The sequence below is a fragment of the Paramisgurnus dabryanus genome, chromosome 11 (assembly GCF_030506205.2).
Source record: "Paramisgurnus dabryanus chromosome 11, PD_genome_1.1, whole genome shotgun sequence".
Classification (NCBI taxonomy): Eukaryota; Metazoa; Chordata; class Actinopteri; order Cypriniformes; family Cobitidae; genus Paramisgurnus; species Paramisgurnus dabryanus.
This window is the reverse complement of record NC_133347.1, coordinates 19,240,308-19,267,919: the sequence shown is the minus strand read 5'-3', so window position 1 is coordinate 19,267,919 and position 27,612 is coordinate 19,240,308. Positions and strand designations below refer to the sequence as shown.

At 36.8% G+C, this 27,612-nt stretch overlaps 2 protein-coding genes and 2 long non-coding RNA genes across 8 annotated transcripts in view; 2 read left to right on the top strand and 2 right to left on the bottom strand.

Moving 5' to 3' along the window:
• The window catches only part of ralgps1 (Ral GEF with PH domain and SH3 binding motif 1), a 113,019-nt gene that overhangs the window by 33,088 nt on the left and 52,319 nt on the right, over window positions 1-27,612 (top strand). The gene's annotated exons all lie outside the window — the stretch shown is intronic.
• angptl2b (angiopoietin-like 2b) lies at window positions 418-26,039 on the bottom strand. Of its 2 annotated transcripts, none has more exons than XM_065272046.2 (5): window positions 25,390-26,039; window positions 11,562-12,432; window positions 3,954-4,147; window positions 2,863-3,133; window positions 418-1,266 (listed from the first exon to the last, which is right to left on the bottom strand). In XM_065272046.2, exons 2-5 carry the CDS (start codon window positions 12,409-12,411, stop codon window positions 1,067-1,069), a joined length of 1,515 nt encoding a protein of 504 aa, XP_065128118.2. In that variant the 5' UTR covers window positions 12,412-12,432; window positions 25,390-26,039; the 3' UTR covers window positions 418-1,066. The 2 variants fall into 2 exon arrangements, with proteins under 2 accessions (XP_065128118.2, XP_065103354.1); XM_065247282.1 differs by having other exon boundaries at window positions 25,783-26,039.
• Window positions 13,897-15,736, top strand: LOC135729555 (uncharacterized). Of its 2 annotated transcripts, XR_010525700.2 has the most exons (5): window positions 13,897-14,460; window positions 14,978-15,071; window positions 15,170-15,302; window positions 15,385-15,485; window positions 15,596-15,736. It is a non-coding gene; the product is annotated as an uncharacterized lncRNA (long non-coding RNA). The 2 variants fall into 2 exon arrangements; XR_010525699.2 differs by having other exon boundaries at window positions 13,903-15,071.
• Window positions 15,487-17,185, bottom strand: LOC135729556 (uncharacterized). The gene is made up of 3 exons (XR_012337864.1): window positions 16,665-17,185; window positions 16,179-16,236; window positions 15,487-15,781 (listed from the first exon to the last, which is right to left on the bottom strand). It is a non-coding gene; the product is annotated as an uncharacterized lncRNA (long non-coding RNA).

Genomic DNA, 27,612 nt, shown 5'->3' with positions numbered 1-27,612 from the left:
AAAGTGCAAGTTATGCACACTAATGAAAGTTAATGTGACTGGACTGTCAAAAGTAGGTTATCATGTAAGGCACAGCCCCAGACTTTCTTTCAAGTGTAGTCTCAGTGATCTTAACATAGACTAATTTTCCCTTTTATATCATCATGAAACATTTTAATGTTGGTGTACATCAAAAGTACTATAAGGGACCAATCACATACTGTAGAATGCATTTATGGCAGTGACAGACCCTTTTTTGAATGATTTTCTATGGGCAGTGAGCGTTATATGTGCATATGTTTATCCCCGCCGAACACCTCGCGTTTTTGGACGTGACAAGCATTTTTACGTGGACACTCTGAGTGGAAAAGAGTTTTGTTTAAAACTTATTCTGTGTATAGTAGATTGATGTTAACCACCAGTAACAGAAACAGTCGCTTACTGTACATCTTTTATTGCAACAATTTGACCGTACATGGGGAAATATATAGTATATTACAAATTACACATTATTTTCAACAATATTGCGTTTATATGTACATAAACATGTGTTGGTTCTTTTGATACCAACAGATAATTTACACAGTAAATACAGTTTTTAGATGGAGCAACTGTTTTAAAATTTGGCAATGAATCTTTTCTATGCATTAAACTATGACATGTATATGAATTTTTAAAATGATGTCCCTGAAATAAATTATGAGTCATTCATCTCATAAGGCAATATACAGTATATATATTCTCTTAGCTTTGAATAAACTAGGAAAGCGTAAGCTATCACTGGATTGAATGTCCTGTGTCTTATTTGTAACAAGTAATGACTTCTGATCATTTATTTGCAATATTTGTTAAAAAAGCATAGGCCAAACCATGAGGGACTTACAGTAATTGCGTGTTATGTCTTCTTTAGTCACCGACAATTTCGTTCTTATGTAGTTTCCAATTACGTTAACCAAAACAATGTTCATATCTTACTGTATATACGTTAGAAGCATAACAATTCAAAAACACAGTCTAAGTGAATTGCACTGTATTGAGTGAAGATGGGCGAGCAGTCATCAGTTTTTGCCTTATGTGTGTGTGCTGCTCAATGGAAAGTGTTTGGGTTGGGTCTGATCATCATCACCACCTTCTTAAGGGAATAAGAGCCGCCTCTGAATTCAGCCCAGTAAACTCCGTCCTGATAGCGACTGCGGTAGTGGCCGCCCCTGTACCACACACCGTTTAGATTCGAGTGGGCGCAGGCGTTATACCACCAGCCTCCTTTTTGGTAGTGGGCACAGTTGCCTAAGAATAAACACACGTATATAAAATAAGTTAATTATTTATATATATTATCCTGATATCACAGGAAACATTACTTTTTCACAAGGAGACCATTTCAATGCAAATCATATACTGTAACAGTGTACACTTATCCAAATAAAGCACCAATAAAACCCGGCCCTAACCCAGACGTCTAAGAGGTTAAAGCTAACTGAACTAATATGTACAAATCAAATTGTACGAATGAATACGAATTAGCCACCTTGTAAAATAGGTACGTATTGACATGAAATCGTGTTTGTAAATACATACATTTTTCAGTTGCGTACGTACATTGTTTGGGCCATTGGGTCTCATTCATTAAGCATGCGTACACACAAATTTGTGCGTGAGATGTGTGTACTGATGTCTTTATGAACAACATTGTGATTCAACAAAAACTTTCATATAAAAATTTATTCTGAATATACGCAAAAAATCAAGAAAACCTAAAACCACTCGTACGCAATAATCACATAGGCTAAAATTAAATACTAGGCTATAATTATAATGTTTATAATAATGTTGATATATAAAATGGACATGATTATATTTGATATTATACACTGAAAAAAATTATTCATTGAATTAAATCAATTTTTTAAGGTAAGTGGTTCGAATCAATTTATTTAATCTACGTTTAAACAAAAAAAGATTAGTAAAGTAAAATAAAATATAAAACTTTTGTTTGTAGCTTAAATAAATTGATTGCAACCACTTACCTTAAAAAAATTGATAATTTTTTTCAGTGTAATATTTTCTGTATTATATATATATATATATATTATACATGATCTATATTATTGTTATATACATTATATTTAACATTTATTATTGCCTACTTATTTTTTTACATATATAAAGAAGATGCACATAATGACAAATCTTTACGCTTTCCTTCCTCACTTTAATGCCTAATGTAAACGTCAATTCCAAACGTCAATCACTTGATCTCCTGTCTGTTTTATATTAGATACAGATGCGCGTCTCTGTCATATTAATTAAATGTCATATTTGTTAAAGAATTCAATACTTCTTTAATGTTACACCGGTCGGTGGACAGCACTGGCTTCCTCCAGCGACAGCAAAACCTCCAAAATAAAAAATGCAAAGCAAAACATAACTTTACCGACAATAAATCTGATCAGGGATTTCTTTTCGAACTCTTTTGCTTTTATGACAAACTGCTTAAAATTTTCTGTGATCCAGCATTGCGCTGCAGAAAGCCTTTATATGGAGCTGGTTTGGGCGTGGTTTATGCAAATTACCAAACTCATGCTCATGTAGAACACTCCAAAATCACTAACGTAAGAACAAATATAAGATCAAATTAATGTGCGTACGCACATGTTGTGAATTAGGCGGAAACTTTTTGTGAGAAGTAAAACTGTGCATATAAATACGAGAAACGTACGCAGTTGTTAGTGAATGAGACCCATTGTGTTTTCTTCTTCAGGAAAAAAGTTAACTGCGTTTGGTATTTAATATCTTATACACCAGATGTAAACCTGTGTCCTATATAACATATAGGACACATAGAATGATAAATAATCATTTTAAACTTTTTTTGTTTTGTACCTGTGTATGCGTCGTGATCCCTGTCCAAGGTGGTGAACTGCTTCCCATTGTGCCATGTCAGAGAGTCGCCGGCGTTACCGTGGTAACGACCAACCCTGAGCTTGTAGAACTCTGATTCGGCCTCGAGACGGAAACTTGCATACTCGGCAAACGTCTTGCGTCCAGACCAGTCCTCCAGCGTCACCAGCAGTTTGTAGTTCCCCTGGTTGGTTAACCAATGTATGTTTTCCAGTCCTAACCAATATTCTCCATCTATGTTTCCAAAGCCTTGCTGTAAGAAAACAGAGAAGGGTCCTGTCATTAAGAATTTGATGGACCAAGTCAAATATTTATCTTAGTCTGCATTACTTACTGTACAGTATTTTGTCATGTTCTTATAACTAAAAGTTTGGATTTCTTAATGTCTTTTTGTCAAATGTCTCACTGTTTTTTCTTCTAGTTTTACTAGTAGGTCTTTCTTTAGCCAGCGCATACTTTTTACTGAAAATCTGCTTTCTGAACTTTTGGAAAGCTTGTAATTTCTGAGCCTGCTGTGTATTCAATACTACATCTCCAGGGCATTAAGACTTGCTTGCTTTGAACCTGGCCACAATACAAAAAAAGTTTTAAAAATCTTTTGTTTAATTTAGTTAAATTCTAGAATATAATGAAAAACTTTATTAATTTATGTGCATGAATGGTATACTGTATCAAGCATATACAAATCATGAATGTTCAGAAAATAATGCAGTGGATTTCCCATTTGCAATGAGGCATTTCAGTGTAGTAGTTTCTGTTTGGCATATGTTTTTTATTAAACTTCTTTAATGGTCTGTGTCTGAGCTGACTGCTTTCCGGTTTAGCTTATGTGAAGAGTTATAGACCATATGACATTGAGCGACTTGAGTAAAAACAAGTTGTTATCACAGCAACCTATCAACATAAATTTACAATCCTTCAGAAATCATTCTGAGAGGTTTGTGTTGTTATGGAAGAAGCATTGGATGAAATATCTTACTGTAAGTCAAATCCAACTTGATTGGCACTGTGACATTAAATTGTACTGTATACAGTATGTGAGCATATATATAAAATCCAGATGAGTGCCTTACCTTATATGTCTCCCAGTTTCTGAAGAAGTTGACAGATCCATCCATTCTTCTCTGGATGACTGTCCAGCCACCAGGGTCATGTCTCTGATCACACCATACCTGCATCAGCTTGTTGGTGTTTTCCGGTTTGACTAGATACATGTCACTGTTAGTGTGCCCATCTTCTAGAGCCTGCAGACAGTCTTTCCATGGACCTTAGCCAAACATAAAGTAAATAAAAAGATAACATTTTTACCTCATTCAGTCAGACCCTGTTTATTTAAACCTATATTTGCTCTGTTCCCGTTCTCTTTTGCGGTTCCTTACATTAGGAACATGACAGCATGACAGGCAAGCATACTGTTGTGCTTGAGGGGAAATTCAGGGGCAGAGCTGCAGAAACTTTAAACATAAAGATTTCTGAAGCTCAATTGGTAGACCATGGCTCAGTTCCAAAAAACACATGACTGATAAGAAAAATATACATTGGATGCACTTTATGCCATTTTGGGATAAAAGTGTCTGCTTAAAGCTTAAACGTAAATAAAGAAAAAAACATTTCCATTCATTGTAAAATCAAAAAAGCTGAACAGCAAACACTCCCGCTCTGTCTTTTTCCTCCGCACAGCTGGAAAAGCCTTTAGTATAAAGAGGATTGACCTTGGCTGCCATTCTGGCCTGGGACGTTGCCTCTTCTCTTCCAGCCAAACATAACCCTGGCACTGAGGCCAAAGAAAGACCCATTCGCTAAATAATGCAACAGTAGCAAGTAGATTAAGCACTTCCAAAGTTCCCCGGGCTTAGAGTAGTGTTGTTATAGCGATGTGTCAAATATGGCTCCAATTTTCTTGTTTTTTCCAAAAAGACGCAAAGGAAAAGGCTGTTCATAATTTATCCCTGTCTTCAGAATAATTATCTGATTCAAGGATTTTATTCTGATTCTGTTTAAGTCCCCATAAATCATTGTTTGTTCTTAATGGATCCACATACTATCCATGCAGTGAATTTAAAAGATCACATTTTCTAAAGTAATTGAAAAACGTCCTGCTTAAAATAATCAACCAGTAAGACCAGTAAGATTGCATCCTAATTCAAAGGTATTCTCTGAAGGCCACATTCGAATGCCAATGACATCACCGTGGTGTGATGAAGGCTGTCCCAATTGGAAAGCTCCTTCAAATGCAGCCTCCAAATGCATCCTTCATTTCCAATGAAATAAAGGATTTATCTGAACCATATTTATTTAAATAAGTCAAAATTGTCTCTGCTGTGTGTCGCTGCAGGCACGACGTCTCATTATAGTTGCCTCATGTACTTCAAAGTCTGCGTCTTTTGAACGAACCAACGTTCGCTATTTTCCGGCTTCGTTGTTTATTTTATTTTTTACTGATTAAATAAATTCATGGATATGTGGAATATTCAGTTTGATTTGTTTTATAAACAGAGATACAATACAGTTATAGCTAGGTTTTCCAAATACTGTACATTTATCTGGACAGCGATCATTATTCAGAAAAAAATATAAATATAAAATGTGATTATAAAACAAGTATAACATATGCTAAAGTAAGCTAGATTTGAGCCCAACCTGAGGCTTCAAAGCAAGATGGCGATGAACTTACTGTATATGTTCCAGTATTGTTTGTGTATTTTAAATGTGTCCTCCTTAGTGTCGAAATCTGGCAGACAGTCTTGTTATCATAGATCTTAGTCTTTAAAGTACTTCTGAGGCCCTGTGGTTTACCTACATAGTTTGGAAACATTTTAGTGTTTACTCTCATCTTGTACCTTATAAAAAGCAGGCGTCATGCCTGACGGCTGGCCAACAGCATTTAGCCACTTAGGCCCTTTACTGTATGTTGAATGTTGCTTTAATGGATTTTGGTGTTGGCTGCTACTGTATGAATTACAGTATGTACAAAAATATATATAGCCTACGTTGTGATGAACAATAGTTTGGAATGACTTATTTAAAAAAAAGTGTAGGAACAATTTTATCTTTTAGTCTTTAAAAGTGTTTTATGGACAGATGTTAGTTTAAATCAGTTTGTGGCATATTTCGATGTTTAAATGTCATTTTTGACATTCTGTGCTGTAACTATTATAAAATTGTATAATTAATAAATATTTTTTCACTGGTTCCCAACACCCCACCGGACGCTTTTATCCAAAGTACATTTAATTCATACATTTTTTATCAGTATATGTTCCTGGGATTGAACCCATGACTTCTATGTTGCAAACACAACGCTCTGTGCATTGAGCCACAGGAATATTTCACTGAAAGACTTGGGCTAATACAAAACACCAGGTTTTACTAATTGGAAACATAGTGTTGTTGGTGTAGTGCATGTCGAGACAGACTGCGTAGTCTCAAGGGAAAGAATGTAGTGTTATGAAGATCCCTGTGTGTTTTTGAATTCGTCACACATTTGTCACAGATATTTGGGGTTGTGCTTGTGCTATAAGCTGTGGGATTGCTGGATTCATAGCCTTCATTGTACACTCCACTGAGCTGGATTGTGCCATGTCTTTAAATTTCTCTCTGGTTGGCTGATTTTCACATCACACTACCTGACAAATTTAAGGTAACTATGAAGACCGGGCTCATTAGCCTCTCACTGTGAACACAAATGAATTCTTTTAAGCATTCCCAGACTTTGGAGTCTGATAAAAAAATTATGTGTTATATATTGTGCCAAAAAATTTAGTGAATGTTAAGAGGTAGACAATATTTTTACTCAAGTAAATTTTTTAAGTATCTATTCTTGAGTGTTTTTCTTTGAAAACTATTCCTTCACTACAGTACATTCTGAAGCATACTGACATACTTTTCATACTTTTTTCCACTACTTTTATACCTTTATTCCACAAATTTATTTAATTAATTTTCATTTATAACCTAATTATATTAAAATTCTAGTGCTTTTTAACTTTTACTCTAGTAAAAGTAAGTAGAAGTTTTACTTAAAGGTTCTCTAAGCGAATTCACGCGTTTTAGACCATAACATTTTTTTGTTACATACAGCAAACATCTTCTCACTATCTGCAAAAGAAGCTACGGTCGCTTCCACATGACAAACAGGTGACATTCGAGACAATCTAGGGACGAAACGCGCTCTGTAAAGCAGTTTGTCCTTTGTCCGTTTAGGGCTACTGTACAAACATGATGGTGACATCCATGTAAGGAGACCCGCGGTGTATGTAGATTAAATTGGTTAATTTTAAGGTAATAAAAACAATACTGTAGGGTCTTTATACACCACTGATTTAAACCTGGAAATAGCTAAAGTATTTTAATTGTTTTAAACTTTCATATAAATCCAGACAAGTACCATAAGGTTCTGTATTTTAGGTCACAAATCAAACATTGTAAAAATAATCTGTAGAAATCAATTTACAGAATTTTGCCACAGTAACATGTAGATTTAAATGTATGCTATTTACTGGCAACAATTTGTTCGAAGTTAAATGAACATTAAACATTGACAAGTATTTATCTTTACAGAATAAAACTATGAAATAACAGCCTCATGCAAAGCATTCTGGGAAACAAAATATGAAGGAAAAAACAGAAAAAGGTTGTTGAGGATTTCTGGTTCCCAGAATGCTTTTTATGAGGCTGTTATTTCTCAGTTTTATTCTTTAAAGATAAAGATTTGTTAATGTTTAATGTTAAATCTAATTAAATAAATTTAATCTACAGTAAGTTACGGGCAACCAGCTACATAAATTACAGCAATTTTTACAATGAATCGAAAATAGTGCATACTACATATAAAAATAGTGATAATTTGTTGAAAATATAATTTTACTTTGAATTTAATTGCAAAAATAAAAAGGTAAAAACTGACTTTTTTACTACTAGTCTCTAGTGGGAGTTTAACCCCCTCTATTTATTTTGCACAAAACTGTGTTTTCTGGCTCAGGGTGTTTGTTTTATCAGTGATTTGCACTGAATATCAAGTGTCCTATTTGATTAGGTACATAAACCTTGAAACCACCTCATTCTGCATTCCCTGCCTCATTATCTCTGAGCTCTCACATTGCTTACTCTCTAGTTGAGATGTCTGCATGTCAGCATGTTTCAAAACCATTCATCCTTCTGTTTAATTGGACACAGAAAGCTTATGCCATGGAAACTCTAACAGGAGAGCTGAAATTATAGGTTCAACTGAATCATTTGTAACTCTTGTAACTGTATACACACTCATGATAAAACAATGATGGCAGTCTTAAGTAGGTAGTAAAGTTCAGCAAAGAATTTTAGCTGGCATGAACTCCAGGAATAACTCCAGGTTATTCCAACATGATTCAAGAATGATCCAAAAAACATCTTGGGTGTTTCAAAGAAAGCAGGTGCTACAACAGAGTTTCAGAGATACTGGGAAGAAAGGTGCTGCAATAATGTAAAATATGTAATAATGTATGTTTTTTTTATCAAGCATGAAAACACTATTCGTGTGGACCCAAAAAACAAAATAAAGTCTTGTAAATGAGTAATACACTAAAAACATTCAAAACGGTCCCTAGCTTTTACTGAGGTAGTATTTTTTCAAAAAGTACAGTACAAGTTAGTATAAAAGGTACATACATTTCTAAAGAATACTCCCCCATTGACAGTTTGGGATAATTTTTGATTTTTTTCTGACAGTGTAGGACCTCTTTAAATTGGATGTAACTTTTTGAATCTCTAATTTTCAATGTGGACTTCATTGTGGATTATCTGAATTCCTGACTAGATTATTTACATTTATACCACGGGTCTGTTGAATGCTGTATTCTGATTGGTTGAGAAATGTTCCGTGGGTATGCATTAATTTCTGATAACCGCACACCTAACTTGTCAAATGTCTTAAAAATAGGCACCAGAGCAATGTTAGTGGTAACCGTGGTATAAGAGGAATAATTGACTCCGGTCCTTTGAATTAGTTGAAAATAATGCGCTTCGCGTCGTGCCGCATTGCACCTTGGGTGTGCATTATTTTCTTATAATTCAATGGCCCGTTGTCAATTATTCCTTACTTAATGTTTTACAATGGCAGTTGAAGAGAAGACAAATTTAGATGAAGACAGCTGCTGGGTCTGGCAGGCAAAGTTTGGATTATGTGTTTATGAAAGCTGGAAACAGGCAGTGCCATGAAAGACTCATAAAAATGACTAAAGAAAACTAATGGGCTAATGCTACAGAAGATACACATTTGGTGAAATCTAGCTAGCATTCACTGAGATGGAGGAGGTGATGACCTGAAGCTAAAGACAAATCCATCAAGTCAACATAACGTTTGTAGAACGATAAAATAAGAAGGAAGAGGAAACAAAGAGGATTTCCATTGGTGCAGGTCATGTTAAAACAACAAAGCTAATCCATCAGCAGGCCATTTCTGTCTGTCTCTTCCTTTCTCTCAAGGTTTACCAGAAGACACACACGAGATAGAAAAGTGTGTTTGTGTCTAGGTCACTCATGTCTGCTACTACTGGAATAAATGACTTCATTGCAGTGGAAAAAGTAGCTTTTCTCTACCTCAGCTTTATTGTCCTTATGGTGGCACATTCTTATGCCATTTCTTAAAACGTCTCCTGTAGACATTTTCTGTCTGTTTCTTTCAATATTTTGTCCTGTGTCCAGATTCTTCCTCTCTGTTTCTGTCTTTCATATACTGTAGTCTCATTGTGAACACTAGACTCTCATTGAACTGAGGTTGTGGAACATTTGCTATTAAATGCAAGTAGACTTAGCCAGGAAATTGCTTAAATGACCAGATTTAGTGGAAAGACAGACACCAAGAGCAGCCTTTTTATATCTTTAAAATTTGTGTAGTTATTACGGTGCTGAATACAGAAATTATATATTTGCTAGTAGCCTAATGGTAAATGTTGCAGTTGTAGAAATCTACATAAAACAGATATTTACTTTGATGTCAGGGCTAGATTACAGCATGCAACTTGTTGTGCATATAAATAAATTATATTTGCTTAATTGTTGGCAAATTATATATATATATATATTTTTTTTTAAATAAAAGCCAAATGCTTGTATGCATTATTTGTTTTGTTTGTTTAAAAACACATACAAAAAATATCCGATTAATCAATTAATTGATCGATTAAGTGCTAGATTAGTCGAGTAACAAAAACAATTGATAGCTGCAGCCCTAAATGAATAACTTTTAATTTATCTTGCAACAGTGCCTCCTATAAAAATCATATTTCTTAGGGGTGGTTTCCCGGACAGTGATTAGTTTAAGCCAGGACTAGACCTTATTTAATTAGAAAAAATAACTAGTTTGAACAAGCATGCCTTATTAAAACATTACTTGTGTGCATTTTGAGGCAAAACAAAGGGTGCACTGATGTATTTTAAGATATGTCAGTGCAATTTGTTTTCAGTTTGGACAGCTCTTACATTTCTATTAGTCTAAGACTAGTCTAATCCCTGTCCGGGAAACCCCCCATAATGTCCATAATGTGACCAGGTTAACAAACACTATATTGCCCTTTGTAAGCTGAGACAACAGCAGATGCTTATTGTCAGTCTCCATCAGTAAGTGTGTGGGAGTTGGTATGCAGACCCAGTTTCAGATAAATGAACTTTGAAAGTCAGTGGTGATGACTAATGATGGAGGAAAAACATGTCAGCAAACTGCAAAGTTTGTAAAGATAAGACCTATTTATAGAGAATGTCATGGAAATAAGGGGCCATTTACATAACAATGTTTTCAACTGTAAACATGTTTTTATGTGATTTGTCTGTCTATGTTATTTGGCATTTTGGGGTTTTGAAAACACAAACTTTTCAAAAACGACGTGTTTTTGAAAACAATGCCTGTGTAAACTAAGCAACCGCCTGAGTTTAACAAACAACAATGGCGGCCTACAGGACTGTGTTTGTGCTGTTATTATACTGGGTTTCTTAACTCTTCTTTAACAAAGTTTACAAAATGTTGGCACTTAGTCTGGGGTCACTCATCGTCCATCTAAACAAAACTTCTCATTGCTTTTCCCATCTTGTCTGTTTATATTTATCGCTCTGTGGAAAACGTGTATGTGCGCAGAAGTGTAGTTTTCTGTTAAAGTGCACCTATTTCATTTATAAAAACAGCGTTATTTTGTGTATTTGGTATAATACAATGTGTTTGGTATAATACAATGCGTGGTTTATGGAAAAAAAAACCACAATATTTTCCACGTGCCGTACATTATTGTAGCTCCAGATTTCATTCTCTTCCTGCAACGCATGGATTTGAAAGGCTCTGTGTCCCTGATTGGCCAGCTATCTCTACGTTGTGTTTTGTCTAAGTCTTGTGTTCAGTCGGGAACGTGATGCTCCTTACCATGTTTGGAAGATTCGGGCACAATGCAATCCTAACAGGAGTTAACTTACAGGCTGTGAGTCCGAAGCATGGGGAATTATAATAATTTCTGTCTTGTCTACATCACCAATCCCAGTAAAGTAAACTATTGCCTTGCTCTGCAAGACTTCAAGGCCTTAAATAGCAAGGAAAAAATATATAGTACTTTGGCGCATGTAAACTGTGTTTTCTATAAATGTTTTTTTTTTTTTGGAATCCATATAGTTAATTTCCAAAGTCACCAAAGCATTATGTATAGAATAAAACTAAATCTTACCAGACGGTTTGTTTGTTGTAGACAGGTTGTGAGATGCACCTGGAATAGTAGGAGGAGGGACAGGTGGCACTTTAAGGTTCTGATCGCTCTGGATCTCATTGGTGATCTGAATGTTGCGGTTAAAGGGAGGTGGCTGGTAGGGCTTATTGAGAGGTGTTGAGGGTCTGGGTTGAGGTTGGGGCTGAGGCTGGGGCTGGGGCTGTACCCTTGGGGCCATAACTGGTGGTCCCCTCTGACACTGTGCCTCAAGAAGGGCAATGAGCGTTGACTGGTTATTGGCCAGTGAGGCAAGGTGCTGATACTTGTACTCCAGATCTTTATAGCGGTTTGTGAGCTGCAGCATCTCGGAAGTCTGGTTAAGGATCTTGTTCTCCAGCTGTGACAGCTCCAGCGCATTGTCGCGCTTGCGGATGATCTCGTGCAGTAGTTGCATGTATAACTGTGTTACTCTAGAATTCATGTTACGAGACTCTTTGCGCAGAAGCTTCACCTCGTTGACAATTCCACCGTCGACCTCTACGAGTTGCTGTAGGGTCTCAATTTGTCTCTTCTGTTTGTGGAGCTCAGAATTGAGAAGTTCCAGCTCCTGCTTATTGACACGATTCTCCAGCAAAGCCTCTGGCTCCTTGGAGTTCACACAGATGGCTCCTGTAACCTTCTGTTGGGGTACAATAAAAGTGTACGAGCACTTATCTTGAGGAATAGGCTCAGGGGCCCGTCGGGTTCGAGACAGAAATTCAACCTTAGGACCTTCATCGCTGCTGTCAAACTCTTGAGCGCCACCCTTCGTTCCTTGGATTGGTCCACTCACCAGGAGCAACACCAACCATACTACCACGTGAAGAGCCATGACCACACACTCCTCACAGGCCTGGGAAATACATGAGAAGAGAAAAAAATTGAAGGAGAGGGAAATTGAATGGATTAGATACTGAATTGCAAACAGAAGCAGCTGCATGACCAACAACCACTCAAGTATAAAAATACCGTTCAGGTCAAATATCCCATTTGCGTCAAAAAACTTACAGTTTCCAAAGTTGCTTTTGTATGTACAACTGAGTTTTTAGTAATCTTTCAAATCTAATAATACATAACAACTTTAATACCACCCTACGGGTGTAAAGATATATTTTTACAACCTATAGGTTCACGCATGATAAAATCTGTCTGAACATGTCTGTTAACCAAACTAACACAACCCCAACTGATCCAGACAGAAGATCTGGCACCTCACTCGGTTCCTCAGAACCTTAGACGCACCAGTGAGCTCATTACTATGGAGTGAGCTGCCCTTGTTTCTAATCCAGCCATGAAAGTTCATGATCTCTAGGGACAGATTAGATTTCACTTGGAGAATAAATGATCCCGCATGCCACCGTGTTTCTCCAGTGCTGATTGAGAGACAGACAGGAGTGTGGCTGGGCATCACAGTGATGGGCTACGAGGCCCACCTGCCCTATTTTTTGTAAGTTCTTGGCTCAAATATTGAAACTTTCTGAGTTGAAACTTGTGACTGGTTTTCAGTGCGTCCAGTCCTTCCAGTATCTTTTCCAAGCTTTGCAAAATCAAGCAACCTTTTTTTGAAATATGACACAGACTGTTTAAAACTGCTGAATGAATGGACTTGTTTGGTCAACACTGATGTCCTGGCATGATCCAGGTCTGGGAAGCTGCCTCATGAATAAGAGCTACATGACGCCACTTGGTTATCTAAACCTTGCCAGAGGCTCGAGCATCGCTTAGGGAGAATGGAAAATCTGATGTAGTTCTTTGTTCACGCAAGCACACGTTTGGGTTTTTCTTCGATCATTAGAATGCATTGTATTAAATGCAATGTGAGAGTCTTGCAAAGCTTTCAATGGTCGGTAATCCTAAAATTTTAAAATCTGGGCACCTGCTTTAAACAGATTCTTTCAAATTCTTTCACACAGTCACCATGAGTGATTACAACATGATTTATTCTTTCACCCTGAAAATACCAATTACATAAAAGCCATTATGTCAAACCCAGTAATGACCTTTTACATAACATGAAGCTAATTTGTGTTATTTACCTCAAGTTTCAAAGTGAGCAAGTGTATTATTTTAAAACACCCTGAGGGTGTTTTTGAAGGGTGGATACAGTGGGAGATGGAAGGTTTTGCTTCCCATGAATGAAAGATAGCGCAATGGTTTCATCTTTGGGAACTTTAATTGAAAGCTGCTGGTGGATATTGTTATAGCATGCTGCTGTGCAACACCGTTCTGACCTGCTGCGAGCAGGTTCTCTGATCTTCACATATACAAAATATGCACGCATCTACAGTACAGTCTACACATGCGTCTTAAAGAGCACCTATTATGGGATACACGTTTTTAAACATCATTTTGTGTGTAAGTGTGTATTAGTACATGCTAACGATATTCAAAAAGTACATACCTCAAAGAAAACGATGACGCGAGTTATCGTCTCTAACGTTCGAGGACTACAAAAAACACTCGGATTGTAGGCAACAGTTTACTTCCTGGGATTAGTGACGTAGATAAGACCAACATTATCATAGTTCAGCCCTCTCTGCTTTGCTTGGGTACGCCCTCAAAGACGAGGGTGGGGAGCGCCGAGTCAGAAGAGAGCTAAAATGGCGGAGGTTGGGAGTCCCTGCTTTGACTCTGTTTGCAAACTCTTGTTTCATCGTTTAAGCGATTAAATCTCTCGAGTAGACGCTGTCTCTTTAGATGCGAGGGCAAAATAGCACTTTATGGACTTACACAGAGGACATCATGTTTAATACGGTTCCGGAAAAATCCAGTCAGAAGTTGTTCACGGAGTTTTCACAATAACTGCTTCTCATGAACCGAACCTGGACGTCTCCTTCTGAAAGTTGGATTAACGTTACTGTGCACTTCTGGATCACAGGCTGTAAGTATTCACGTTTATTATTTGCCTTTTACTGTACATTACGTAACCGGTAACCGGAGATTAACATAATGTGCGTGTAGAGCTAAGCTTGCAAGCGAACTGTTTTGTGTTGTAATACTGTATTTCATAAACAACGTACCATATTTACACACGTGTATGTTGAATTATGCAGACTATCGTTTTTTTATCGATGTTGGTTAAGACATGTTTACAAACTTGCTAAGTTACCAGCTAAACTGTTACCGGTAAAATTTGTTCTCATGATCAAACTCAAGAAACTCTCAAGTACAGATGATTTGTTTAAAGTTATATGTATTTTACTGTTGTTTTTACTTGAAGCTTTCTTAGATTTTGAAACGAAGTAAACACGTAATGTGTGTTGCTAATGTTGGGCCATGTAACATGTAATACATTTACGTTTTAATGAATAGTCTAACGATTTATAGTCGTTGTACTCTATTGTTATAATATGTCTTTTTGACTGAATACATGTTTGTTTTATTTGTCTATATCTTAGATTCGCAGCTGGACACATCCTTCTACACTGTATGCAAACATGCAACATCATAACACACAGTACAAGGAGTCAGACTGGCATATGAGGAGCAAAGGTGTGTAACACAAATTATGTATTTAGCTAATGAAACCACTACCAGTCTTAAATGTATAACTGATGATGACAAAGTTTTTTTTCTCTGCATAATCATAGGAACCCAGACAGTAGCATCGTTTCACAATGTTTCCATCACCATCATCAGTGGATGCCTTTGCCGTCCGTAGCCTGAGATTTCAGATTTGCAGCAAAAAAAATTGATTTTCTCATTTATTGGAATGCTATGCAGGTATTTAAGTATTTTAGTAACTGTGTTAAATAAAGTAGTATTTACTTTTACAATAAATTTATGCTTGCTTATATTTTTACAGGTTGTACCTTGCAGCCATCCATTACAATGTCACCAAGCCGTAACAAAAGCAGGAGAGGGAAAGTACAAGGCTATGTTCCCAAAACACACAAATGACATACCGTAAGCAGTAATGTTTTATTTCAAATACATTCATAATTAAAAACTTAATGTATGAAGCAGGGAAATAAATGATCAAAACAAAAGATTTATTGACCGCAATATTTCTACAGTTATGTGGATGATGTGATCAGGCTTGTGTTTGCTGAGGTATTTGAAGATAAGCTGAAGGAAACCCCGATTCCAATGGACCTGGCATCACAGTTTGAGAGACCTTCAAAGGAGGACGTGATTGCATGCCATCTTCAGTGCAGGGGTCGTCGGAAGCCAACATTCCGATCAGGAAGCTCCAAGCGTATCTGGAGAACAACACACGACAGGATGATAACCCTAAAGTGTCATCTTAGATAGCACCAGCTGACAAAGCTTTGATATGCCATTTATCTGAATAGATAGCTGTAAGAAGTGAATTGAACAATTTTTGAAAGAAGAGCACAATATGGTTACTAAAGTATGTTTATTTGTATATTGTTTAACATTTAAATATATATTTGTAATAAATAAACTTTTGACTGACTTTTATATTTTCTTTAAAGTTACATCTTTTGTTCTTTTGGGTACTTTGTTACTATAATGATACTTTAGTGTTATTGGTTTAAAAATGTAATAAAACTTACTCTAGTCCCGAGCCTCAAAAGCTTATAGTCGGTACAATAAATGTTCTGTGTGTAGGGATTTAGACAATTTGTGCAAAACCTGGATGATGAATCACGCAGGTAAGAGGCCCTGGAACCTGTTGCATTCTCCTTAAAACCTAGTAAGTAAAAACATAGCACAGTCTTTCATAATAAAGTTTACCATAGTAAATAAATAATGTAGAACTAACATTCATTTCAATTAATACTTTTTTTTGTGCTACATTTGGTGTTTCCATATAGTTTGCACAGTAAAATAGTATGTAAGCAGTATTTTATAATTAAGTTTACTATAGTAAAATAATGTAGAAATTACCAAGTGAAATCGTTTTATAATCATTTCAACAAATACTTTATATGTGCTACATTTGGTGTTTCCATATAGTTTGCACAGTAATACAGTATGTAAGCAGTCTTATAATAAATTTTACTAGAGTAAAATAATGTAGAAATTACCAAGTGAAATCGTTTTATAATCATTTCAACAAATACTTTCTATGTGCTAGATTTGGTGTTTCCATATAGTTATGTAGTACGTTATAATTACCTTTTGGATGTCTTTGCAACACATTTTCGTCTTCGTTTAGCATTCTGGCAGAGCTAAGGACACCTAAAAAAGTTAAATCCAATCGCGTTCATTGACGGAGATCGTTTATATCGTAACGGCCGTCTGAACTCTCTGGATCGAGCTTGAAGTGGTAAGGCAGTACAGACACCATCGTTTATAGAGAAATATAACGCTTGTTTACGATGCCTCTGAGGCTGTGACTCTCAGTCAGAATCTGTGTCAACCCACGCGTAGTCAGGGGCGTAACCTTTCAAACACACGCCGAACCCAGTTGACCAATAACAGTTGAGTAGTCATCTGACCAATCCGATTACACTAGACATTTTGGGAGGTGGAGACAGGAACTAAACCGAGCGTTTTCCAGACATGCAGAAATCGGTGAGGTATGTAAGCAATTTATAAGACTCACAATGCATTAGTTCAAGTTTTAATAACATGTATGTACTATGGGATCTCGCAATAACGTGCTAACGTGCCAATTTATTAGCATAATTGGTGCTCTTTAAGCCCTACATGTATAATTGGTTTCCTGCTTTCCTAAAGCTCAACTGGTAGAACATGGCGCAAACAACACCAAGGTCATGGGTTTGATTCCTAGAGAAGACGCATACATAGACTTGTTTGCACTGTAAGTGACTTAGGGCCAGATTTACTAACAGTTTGCACCAGCGCAGTTGATAATCAGTGTTGGGGAAAGTTGCTTTTAAAAGTAATGCATTACAATAGTAAGTTGCTTCCAAAAAAAGTAACTAATTGCGTTACTTAGTTACTTTCCCTGAAAAGTAATGCTTACGTTACTTTTTAGTTACTTTTGCGTTACTTTTTCTTGGCTGAGGCTTGATCTCTTTCAGGCCTTGCAGGTGTTTTTTATGACTGAAAAGTTCTATATTCAGAAATTGCATATTTCTACACAAAAATGTCGAGCTCTGGCCTGCTATCTCAGTTTTTGACTCAAATGGTTCCCACACGGGCCTGTACGCATAGAGTGCATAATGTGACTACGTTTAGTTTAATTCAGTACACAATTTTTTCGAATTATGTTAAACGAATTAAATTATAATTAGTAGTAGAATTAATGAAACTAAAAAAGTAACTTGCATTACTTTTTTTAAAAAGTAACTCAAATATTAATGTGTACATTTAAAAAGTAATGTGTTACTTTACTCGTTACTTCAGACAAGTAATATTATTACGTAATGCACGTTACTTGTAATGCGTTACCCCCAACACTGTTGATAATTAGTGCTGAAAAGGTGTGGTCTAGTTATTTTTGTGACTGACCTTATTGCATTTGATTTCTAGTAGTTTCCCTTTCAAACGCAACATTTTTGGGAGGAGATAAGTTAAATGATTCACTCAATGCGATTCACTCAAGTTTGCGCCTGTCATGACTGGTATTTGTGCCATTATTTAACGCCGAAAAAAGTATGTCTTAAATGCAGAGGATTGTTTTAACATCTAACAGTTTATTTGGAATGCCAGAGGAACATATTATTCAAAAATATTGTTTGCCAAGTGTTTGCACACTAAGTCACACAATGCCAGACGTTTCGAAACTTCTTGTAAATCTTCATTTTTGGTCCTACAGTTCTTTTCAGTTGCTTTTTGCGACCCTGAACTAATTTGCACTGCTCTTAGTAGATTGCATTGGTCATTATGGAAATCAGTTGTTGCGCCTGTGTTATTTAATTAGCACATTTTTAGTAAATAACATGCAAATATTTCCACTCCCATCTGCGCTTTTTGTGGGATTGTGCTAATTTGTAAATCTGGCCCTAAATGTCTACATGTAAATAAATTTTGAGTTACATACATTTTTGACACAGGATAATCTGTGGTTTTGGTTCATTTTACTTTGCCAATACAAATATAAACTAAATAAGATTAAACGGTTGCGTTTTGTCTAGCAGTGTACAGACTGACATCTGGAACTGACAAGTGTATTGATACAAAAAGCAAATAGTTCCAGTGCTGCTATAAGAAACAGCCTTTTGAAGCACTGCTTGTCCAAACAAATTAAAGGACTGGATCTGTTATATAATACAGCAAAATCATGAACTGTCATTGTTCATGACCTAAGTCAGTAGAGTAAAGATCTCTTTGCTCTGTAAACAAATCCAAAATAGTCTATCATGCTGTTATCATAATAGCACAGAACAAAGCTGACAACAGAGTTTTTTGGAAATTTGAAAGGAAATAGAATTGGACTGGATGGTTATGTAGCATATTCTGGGAGCGCAGCCAGATGGGGATTGATTTTATTGCTAAAACCAGTAGCACTGATGGTTGTCATTGATTTCAAATTGAAAGTATTTATACTACGCAGATACTAAAAAGAGATCCTATATCACAGGTTTTTGTCTCAAGCTGTCTGGTATCACTGAGGCAGGACTGAAGCAATCTTCAGGAGTAACTACAATAACAGATCTTATTTCCCAGATAAAGTCAACACAACAAGAACTCATCCGCAATCTTAACATCCACAACTAAATCACCCAGATTTATTCATTTAGACAGCTTAGCCAAATCTCTTTCTTTTTTTGGCATCCCTTGACAGGACGCCTCATGTTAGTAATGTTTAAGGTCACCGTAAACACACAGAGCTGAAACGGGGTGATCTTAAAATTGTTTACAAAGTACTTATATGTACTGCCAAACTATCAAAGTACTTCCGGCATCTGAGTCACACAATATTCCTTGAAAAAAAAATGTGTTTTATGTTAGCAATAAGTTAATATCCTGCCATTCCCTGCCCGTTTGTCACAGTATTGGCTCATCACATGTTCACCGGGAAAAACAACTTTCAACAAAAACATGTTATTCTCATGGCCCCTTTCTGCTGATAAATTATTACTGGTGTGCAGTCTGAAAAACATGTCTTTAGTTGTGACCCTCTTTACAAATGGTTTCTCTCTGATATTAATACTCAGGAAAGTGCCGTTTTAAAGGTGTTGACTGACAGAGAAGATCTATAGAGACAGCTGTTTAGATCATATTTGGTTTGACATAAAGTCATGTGTTGTTGTGTATAGTTGTTCTTATGTTAAGAACTGTCTTCTATCTCAGCTTATTATACAGAGACAATTATAAATAAATCATTTGTTGGTTGCTATTTCCCAAAGGTATAAACACTGTTTCTACTCAGTTGAAAGACAGTCATATGTTGAACACACTTGCAAACGCTGGGTTATTTCCAATCAAATATAAACATTTTTTTGGGTTCATTTACCCCAACGGCTGGGTTTGTCCCTTTCTGACTTTTTAACGTTGGGTTAAAATACACTTTAAAAAAATTATAGCAGTTTTTAGAGTTTATTTTGTATACTTATGCTGGTGTTCTGGTGACCCCAACTAGATTCCTGGCAAGCTTTAAAGGGACATTCCACTTTTTTTGAAAATATGCTCATTTTCCAGCTCCTCTAGAGTTAAATATTTGATTCTTAACGTTTTGGAATCCATGCAACCGATCTCCGGGTCTGGTGCTAGCACTTTTAGCATAGCTTAGCACAATCAATTGAATCTGATTAGACCATTAGCATCGCACAAAAAAATAACCAAAGAGTTTCTAAACTTTTCCTTTTTAAAACTTGACTCTTCTGTAGTTACATCGTTTACTAACACAGACAGAAAATTAAAGTTTTGATTTTCTAGGCAGATATGGCTAGGAACTATACTCTCATTCTTGCGTAATAATCAAGAACTTTGCTGATGTAACATGGCTGCAGCAGGCATAGTGATATTACGCACTGCCCGAAAATAGTCCTCTGCTATTGAAAGTCACCAAGGGGACTATTTTCGGGCAGTGCGTAACACTTTACATTTTCCGTCGCTCTTAGTACACAATGTAACTACAGAAGAGTCAAGTTTTAAATGGGAAAAATATTGAAACTCTTTGGTTTTTAGCATGATGCTAATGGTCTAATCAGATTCAATGGATTGTACTAAGCTATGCTAAAAGTGCTAGCGCCAGACCCGGAGATCAGCTGAATGGATTCCAAAACTGTAAGAATCAAATGTTTAACTCCAGGGGAGCTGGAAAATAAGCACATTTTCAAAAAAAAGTGGAATGTCCCTTTAACTAGCAATTCAACCTAGCTTCACCAGCTAAGCTTTACTGACCAATGAGTTATGATGTGTGTTTAGGGTGGGACTACAGTATTTGCTCAACTGACCAATGGCAAACAGTAAAGCATTTAGGTAAACCCATCGTCATTGTTTTCAGCTTGACACCCATTGTGCAGAAATGAGACACGTTGGCTTTAACAAAACAAATAGTGAATGGAAGAAAGTTATTCATGACAATCTCATGTCAGCTATGGAAAATAACAAAAGTAGCAATTTCAGTGTTCTTTCCACGTATTTGTTCCCAGGAGGGACAGAGGAACCCCCTCATGCCTGTGTAACAGCCCAATAATGATAGGTTGGACTTGTGACTTGTTGGATATACTGACAGGCTGTCGGACAGCAGGGATATTACAGCAGGCACTGTCTCGCATGAGCTAATGCTGCGGACGGGATGCGGTTTCTCTGTGGCGTGTGAGCTTGTGTGTGCGTGTGTCCTGTGTTTGTGTGTTCTGGGACTGTGGGATCCCTGTGGTTTTGCTCAGTGGAACATAAGATGTGTTTGAGAGCTTGCGATACAGAAATTCATCGGAGACCCCAAGTCTTAAGCACAAGGACTTTCCTTCAATAGACAGTGAAAATATCTTTAGATGTGGTGACATTTTTGTGGGATTATTTGTGATCATGGGTTTAGCAGATGGCACTCACAGACAAGAGAAAGCACATCTGCCTAATTCAAAGAGCTGTCATTATTTCCTCTGGTGGGAACAAAACAATATTCCAAAGCCTGTCCTTTCTTAACTGAAGAACATTTGAGAAGTGTCCTGACAGGCCAAAGTGACGTTTACGTCGTCCAGTTTTCCATTACAGATGTGCCATGACTAGCTACAAGCTACTACATGACTGAGCTGGCATTCAACTTTCCGACATATCCCTATTTAGAAAATAAAGAAACACATTTCAAAAGGCGGATGAAAGGGAGTTCTGCCTCGTCTTGACCAAGATTGTTAAGAATGACTTTTAAATTCTATGTAATTTCCTTAAACTGTTTGAGGAGCTATTGCGGTTAATGGGGTGTCACAGTACATTAATATTGGTGATATGTATTAACAATATGATCGATGCCACACGTAAAATATCGATACGAGGTAACTTTATTTTGACACTCTCCACATGTTCACGTAATGTACGTCTACGCATTTTCATTTACTGAACAACAAAGCGATGGTAGTAGCAAATAAAAAAAAATGCAGAAAACTGTGTCCGCTGTTGGATACTATCCAGATAACTATCGATTAATTGATTGATAAATCAAAATCAATTCACAGAATGAAAAAAAATCATATCACAAATCAAATAATCATCAAAATTATGGAGAATATTAATTAGAATTTGATTTTAAGGAAATAAAGTGATGAAAATAAAGTATGAATATGAATTACACAAACAACATTTGTTACCATACATAAAAGAGCACCTATTTCATTGCTAAAAAACAACTTTATGTTTTGTATTTGGTATAATACAATGTGTTTGCATAGTTTAAGGGTTAAAAAATACATAATTTTCCACATAACGTACATTTTTGTAGCTCCAGATTTCCCTTTCTTCCTGAAACGCACAGATTTTTTACAAAACTGTCCCTGATTGGCCAGCTAATCTGTACGTTGTGTTTGGTCTGAATGCCTCTGATGTCAGCCTGAAATGTGACGCTCCTTATCATGTTCGAAAGATTTGGTTGCTAACAGGAGTTAACGTACAGGCTGTGAGTCCGAAGTGGGAAGAATTATGATAATGTCGGTCTTCTCTACATCACCAATCCCAGGAAGTAAACTGTTGCCTACAATCCATGCGTTTGTTGCAGTCCAAGAAAAAAAGATTTACGTTGGAGATGATAACCGGATAACCCGAAAACTCGTTTTCTTTTGGGGTTTGTACCTTAACATGTACTAATACACACTTACACACCACAGGAAATGTAAAATCGTGAATCAGATAATTGGTGCTCTTCAATAATCAATGATTAAAATTCCACCACTGAACTTTCTAGTTCCAAATGTTGTATTTTGTCATTTGTTTTATATCATATAACATACAATAATGTGGTTCATATAGACTTAAGTGCATTTAACACTACATTAACAAAATACATAGCATACAAGTTAAAAGTTTGTGTGTTCCCTAGGATTGAGCACATGGCCTTTGTGCTGCTAACGTAATGTCTGAGCTGCATTAGGGAACAAATGGACGACTCATAAAATAAAGGACTAATGATAATTCCAATTGTCAGTCCGATTCCAATTATTCCAATGATCTTAACCAGTAGCTTTAGTAAAACGTGCAATTAGATAGTTCACAGCTAGTGTTACATGAACTGACAACAGCTGTTAAAGTATTTCAGTGTTCCGGTTGACAATTAAGGGGCGAGGGGACACAACTGTTAGATTCTCTTTCTCTCTTTCGCACACTCTCTCTCTCTCTCTCTCTCTCTCTCTCTCTCTCTCTCTCTCTCTCTCTCTTCCATGTCATTCACTCATCTGCTCTTCTCATTTCAACCTGAGCATTGCATTCCTTGGATTCCAGTCCTCATTATGGGTGAGAAAAGTTGCCATGTATACACGCATACACATAGACTGGTGAAGGGCTGATAATTCCCTAATCTATCACTTAAGCCTGTGTGTCCTCACACACAAATACATTGTTCTATGTTGGTTAACGGAACACACACAGAATAATGAGACTACACACATCTCTATTAATTTTCACAGTTTCTCAATTGTTTCTCATAGACATCAATGAGATTAAATAGAGAGCAATGAAAACTGGTGCTTATGTCTCCTGTCTCAGATATTTCTCATGAGTAAAAGACCCAGTAATCTCACAAATTAGAGTTTTAGATTTTAACAATGTCACAAACCGAGCTCAGATTTGCCAATTCAGCAATCAAAGTCAATATTATTCAAATTTATATTTAAATGAAACCAATGAAATACTCTGCCAAATCTCCTGAGCTATAAAAGAGCAATCTCGGAGTAATTCGTGCACACCGATCATAGAATTTATCCGTGCTTGTAAATTTGTTATATTCTGAATTATACAAACTTTGTACATTTCCAAAGTTGGCAAGAATATGATGCCTAGTATATCTGTCTTGATATTTAGCAAAACACTTGAAATGTGCAGACTGGGAGGGGGGTGGATTTACAAAGGAGTTGAGTAATCTTTGTCTAGACCATTGTATAAACAATTTTGAGAGGTTAGTACTTACAATTGCAATTATGAGTTGTGTGCATGCGTTGCCATGGCGTCCTCATCTAAGACAAGGGAAATGGAAAAGGCTGACGTGTTACTGATTTCGAGAAATGCTTACGTGTTCATCCACAAGCTCTCTTATTCATATTGAAACCGTGACTGAACAAAGCCTAATTCAGTATCTGTCTCTATTCTGATCGCTAGAGCTTCCTCAGGGATGAATCAAAGGGACACATCCAAAGTCTCCTGCATCCTGTCCCATCTAAAGCTTTCGCTGTGGGAGCAAGATGTAGATCTTACAGTAGCATACCTCCTTATATCCCGCATCCCTCTATTCATTTCTGTTTCCAAAAATAATATGTTCAGTAGATGCATTTTGTAAAACATTCCCCCTAGATTTTATGCTGTTACAAACCAATTTTTCTCTTTTTATAATTCACACCTCACAGCGCATCTACAAAATGATCTAGATCTGGACAGTACAAGCGAATCTTTTTTTTTTTTTTTTGCTTTAAATTCAGCATAGACAGTTATATTGATTCTGCAAACTTGCTGCAGCTGCTTAGTTGACTGTGTGAGAGACGCTGATAACAAGCATTGGGTTTTATTAGCAATTATCTGCCTGTTGCCACTGAAATGCGCTGTCCCAAATAGCTCACGTCCTTTGTCTTCAACAAGCCTGGAGGACTTCCTTTAAACCCTGCAGAGATTAACCCTCCACTTAAAACTATCAAGATGAGATGTCGCCCAAGGCAACTGACCTAATCCCCGTATGAGTCTCGGGGTGGGTGGCAAAGCTTTAAAACAATTGTCAAAGCACACAGAAAGTCATTAAGGAAGCATAAAAAAGATCTTACTGCATTCTTTGTTGTACTAGACAGCAATGAAAATAAATTAAGGTCATCAAGAGACTACTGCTTCTCAGATGTTTCTCCTGAGCAAAGATTAAAGGATAAGAGGAGAATGAGTCTGCAAAAAATCAGATATTGTAATGTAATCCATGGCTTCATTTGTTTCCATTTTATATTTCTCTTAAGAATAAACATCTCAGACAACATTTATATGCTTATGCATTTGCATTTGATGTGTGTTACCTTGGATCAAACCTATCACCTTTGCATCGCTAATGCAATGCTTTATTAAGTGAGCTACAGGAACAGACACCAAGTTTTCAAATCCTTTGGCAATCAAATTTTCCTCTGGGCTCCAATAACCAAAAGCATCTCATTGCACAATACAAGCACACCGCTGACCATAAACAGGTGTTTAAAAGTGAATTCCAAGATTAGCACAAGCACTGCATTGTGGTGAGCTAGATGCAATTACATATGTTTAGATAACACCAGCGTTTAGCAGAGCGAGGAGAGCCCCGGGCTCACCTTAACCTTACCAGATAACTTATTGAACGGCTCCCGTTTCAAACCCGTCGATATCCTGAAGAAACTCTGAGGAGTGCTTTGAAAAGACTCATCACAACCGGTAAAAATTGCTCTGTGGGGTTTCCCTCTCTCTATCCGTCTCTCTGTCCCTTTTAATCCCCCCCACACTTTTTTCTCTTTGTCAGTATGTTCTCTGTGTCAGGTCTTCCCTCATAAAGCTTTCTATTAAACACCTCTGTCTGTCTGCTGACGCAAAAGCCTGTGAAACCTCAGAAGTCAGACGCCGGTGCCGGTCAAATCAAGCCTTTGAATAATTGTTAAAGTATGCAGTCTTTAGTATGTGAAACCAAAGTAGTGTGAACGTTGCTAAAACAGCCAGAAGAAAATATTTTTGAGGTGTTCACCAAATTCTGAAGTGTGCCAAAGAGATGCACAGTATTGAGGTTTCAAGTTGTCAGACGTCCTCAGCCTTTGAAGAACCTCAGAAGATCAAGTTAAGTGCTCCTCAATCCATATGGTGTTTTGAAAGCACAGAAGGTCCACAGCATGGTCAGCCTGCTCCTCACAACCCAAAAAATAGGAGCCTTGGTGAGCTCTGTCAGTCTGACTGGACTAAGTCCATCACTTCTGTTCCAGTAACCCTCTCTACTGCTTTTACTCTCTCTCCTCTTCACAACAGGCAGTGAATTTGGGGTTGGTCCACTCCCCTCTCAACTTTTCTCCTCCCCTTGGCACAAAGGCATCTGGAGGCATGAGCTTCTTATCCCCCACCCATATTCACAACCCCTGCCGTTCACATCTCCTTCTCTCTGGTTATTTCCAGTCGGCTACCGGCTGCAACTGTTGTCTGGAGTTTAGAGATGTCACAGCAATCAGGTCCTAATTGGCCGTATATACTGTGTGTGTTCAATGGTTAGAAACAATGCAGTGAGGGGTATAAAGATCAAAAGGAAGGTTAAAGAGACGGGGTGAGCAGTACTTATTGTGTCTATTCCCCGAGGGACTGTTAAATTGAATAATGGCGTTACTTACACACATTTGGTTTATATCAAGTCATAATAACAGTCCTGGCCAGTGTCTCTTTATTATTCCTAAAAAAAATGTTTCTTGGTGCTTTTCGTAGTTTGGTGATACCTTGACTCACAACAACTAAGTTTATTTTGATGCATTAACACATTATCGTGCTTGTTTTTGTGGGGTCGATCTGGATTCCGTTTATTTTATTGGTAACAGGCCGTAATCTTTCTAATACTCTTGTTTTGGGTTTAAGCTGGAAGGTCTGGTTGATAGTACTGCTTTAAGTGTTAGATGTTTAAACGTGAATGAAAGAAAGAATCTGTTCTCATTTTACACTTCAGATGTATTTATTAAGCATTTCCTCCTGCATGGAGCACTATAAAATTTCTGGCATACAGTGATGGGCCTGTTAAAATCCGTAATTTTCCCAAACAGGAAATCGGTTTGTTGGTATTTACAAGCCGTGAGATGTTTCACTGTGGAACATTCACAGTCCATCAGACTCACAAGGTGTTCTCGTAGCAGATGTTAAACAGAAAATGTTTCTTGTTAGGGTCAAAGCTCACCTGGTTTTCAGGAAGAACAGCTGAGAATGGGACATTTTGGAGAGATCAACTCTACCCCACTATCATCTGTCTCTGATCAATCAAGATCGGATGCCTTTTTTACACCGTGTAAAGACTTATGGCTGTTAAGGTCTTAATGGGAAACGTTGAAGAAATGTTGCAGAATGGTTGTAAAAAAAATTTGCATTTAAATGTTTAAGTATAATCAACTTGGTTTTACAAGTCAATTCAACTATAACATTTTTATCTTGATGTGATGTGTTGCTGTAACTTATAAAGTTGAATTAGCTCAAGTTATTTTAACTTTATTTATTATGCACTGACTTTCTTACTTCATATTTTTGTCTTGTTTTCAGTAAAAAATATCTTAAAATTCTTTAAATAATATGTTTTTTAGACAAATATATATAGACCGTTTCAGCAGTAACAACATAAACAAGCGGCTGTCGCGGTCCGCACGTAACTTCCGGTAAACTCCGCTAAGAATAAATAACAACAAAGTTCTTTAAAGGTAGTTTATTTATATAACAAGCAAAAAAAACAACACATAGATTACCTAGGAAACCAAAACATTTGTTATTTTCGACGAGGCATTCGTTCAAGAGATCAGTTTAGTAACTAGTCAGACCATTAAAAAAAACGAAACCGGAA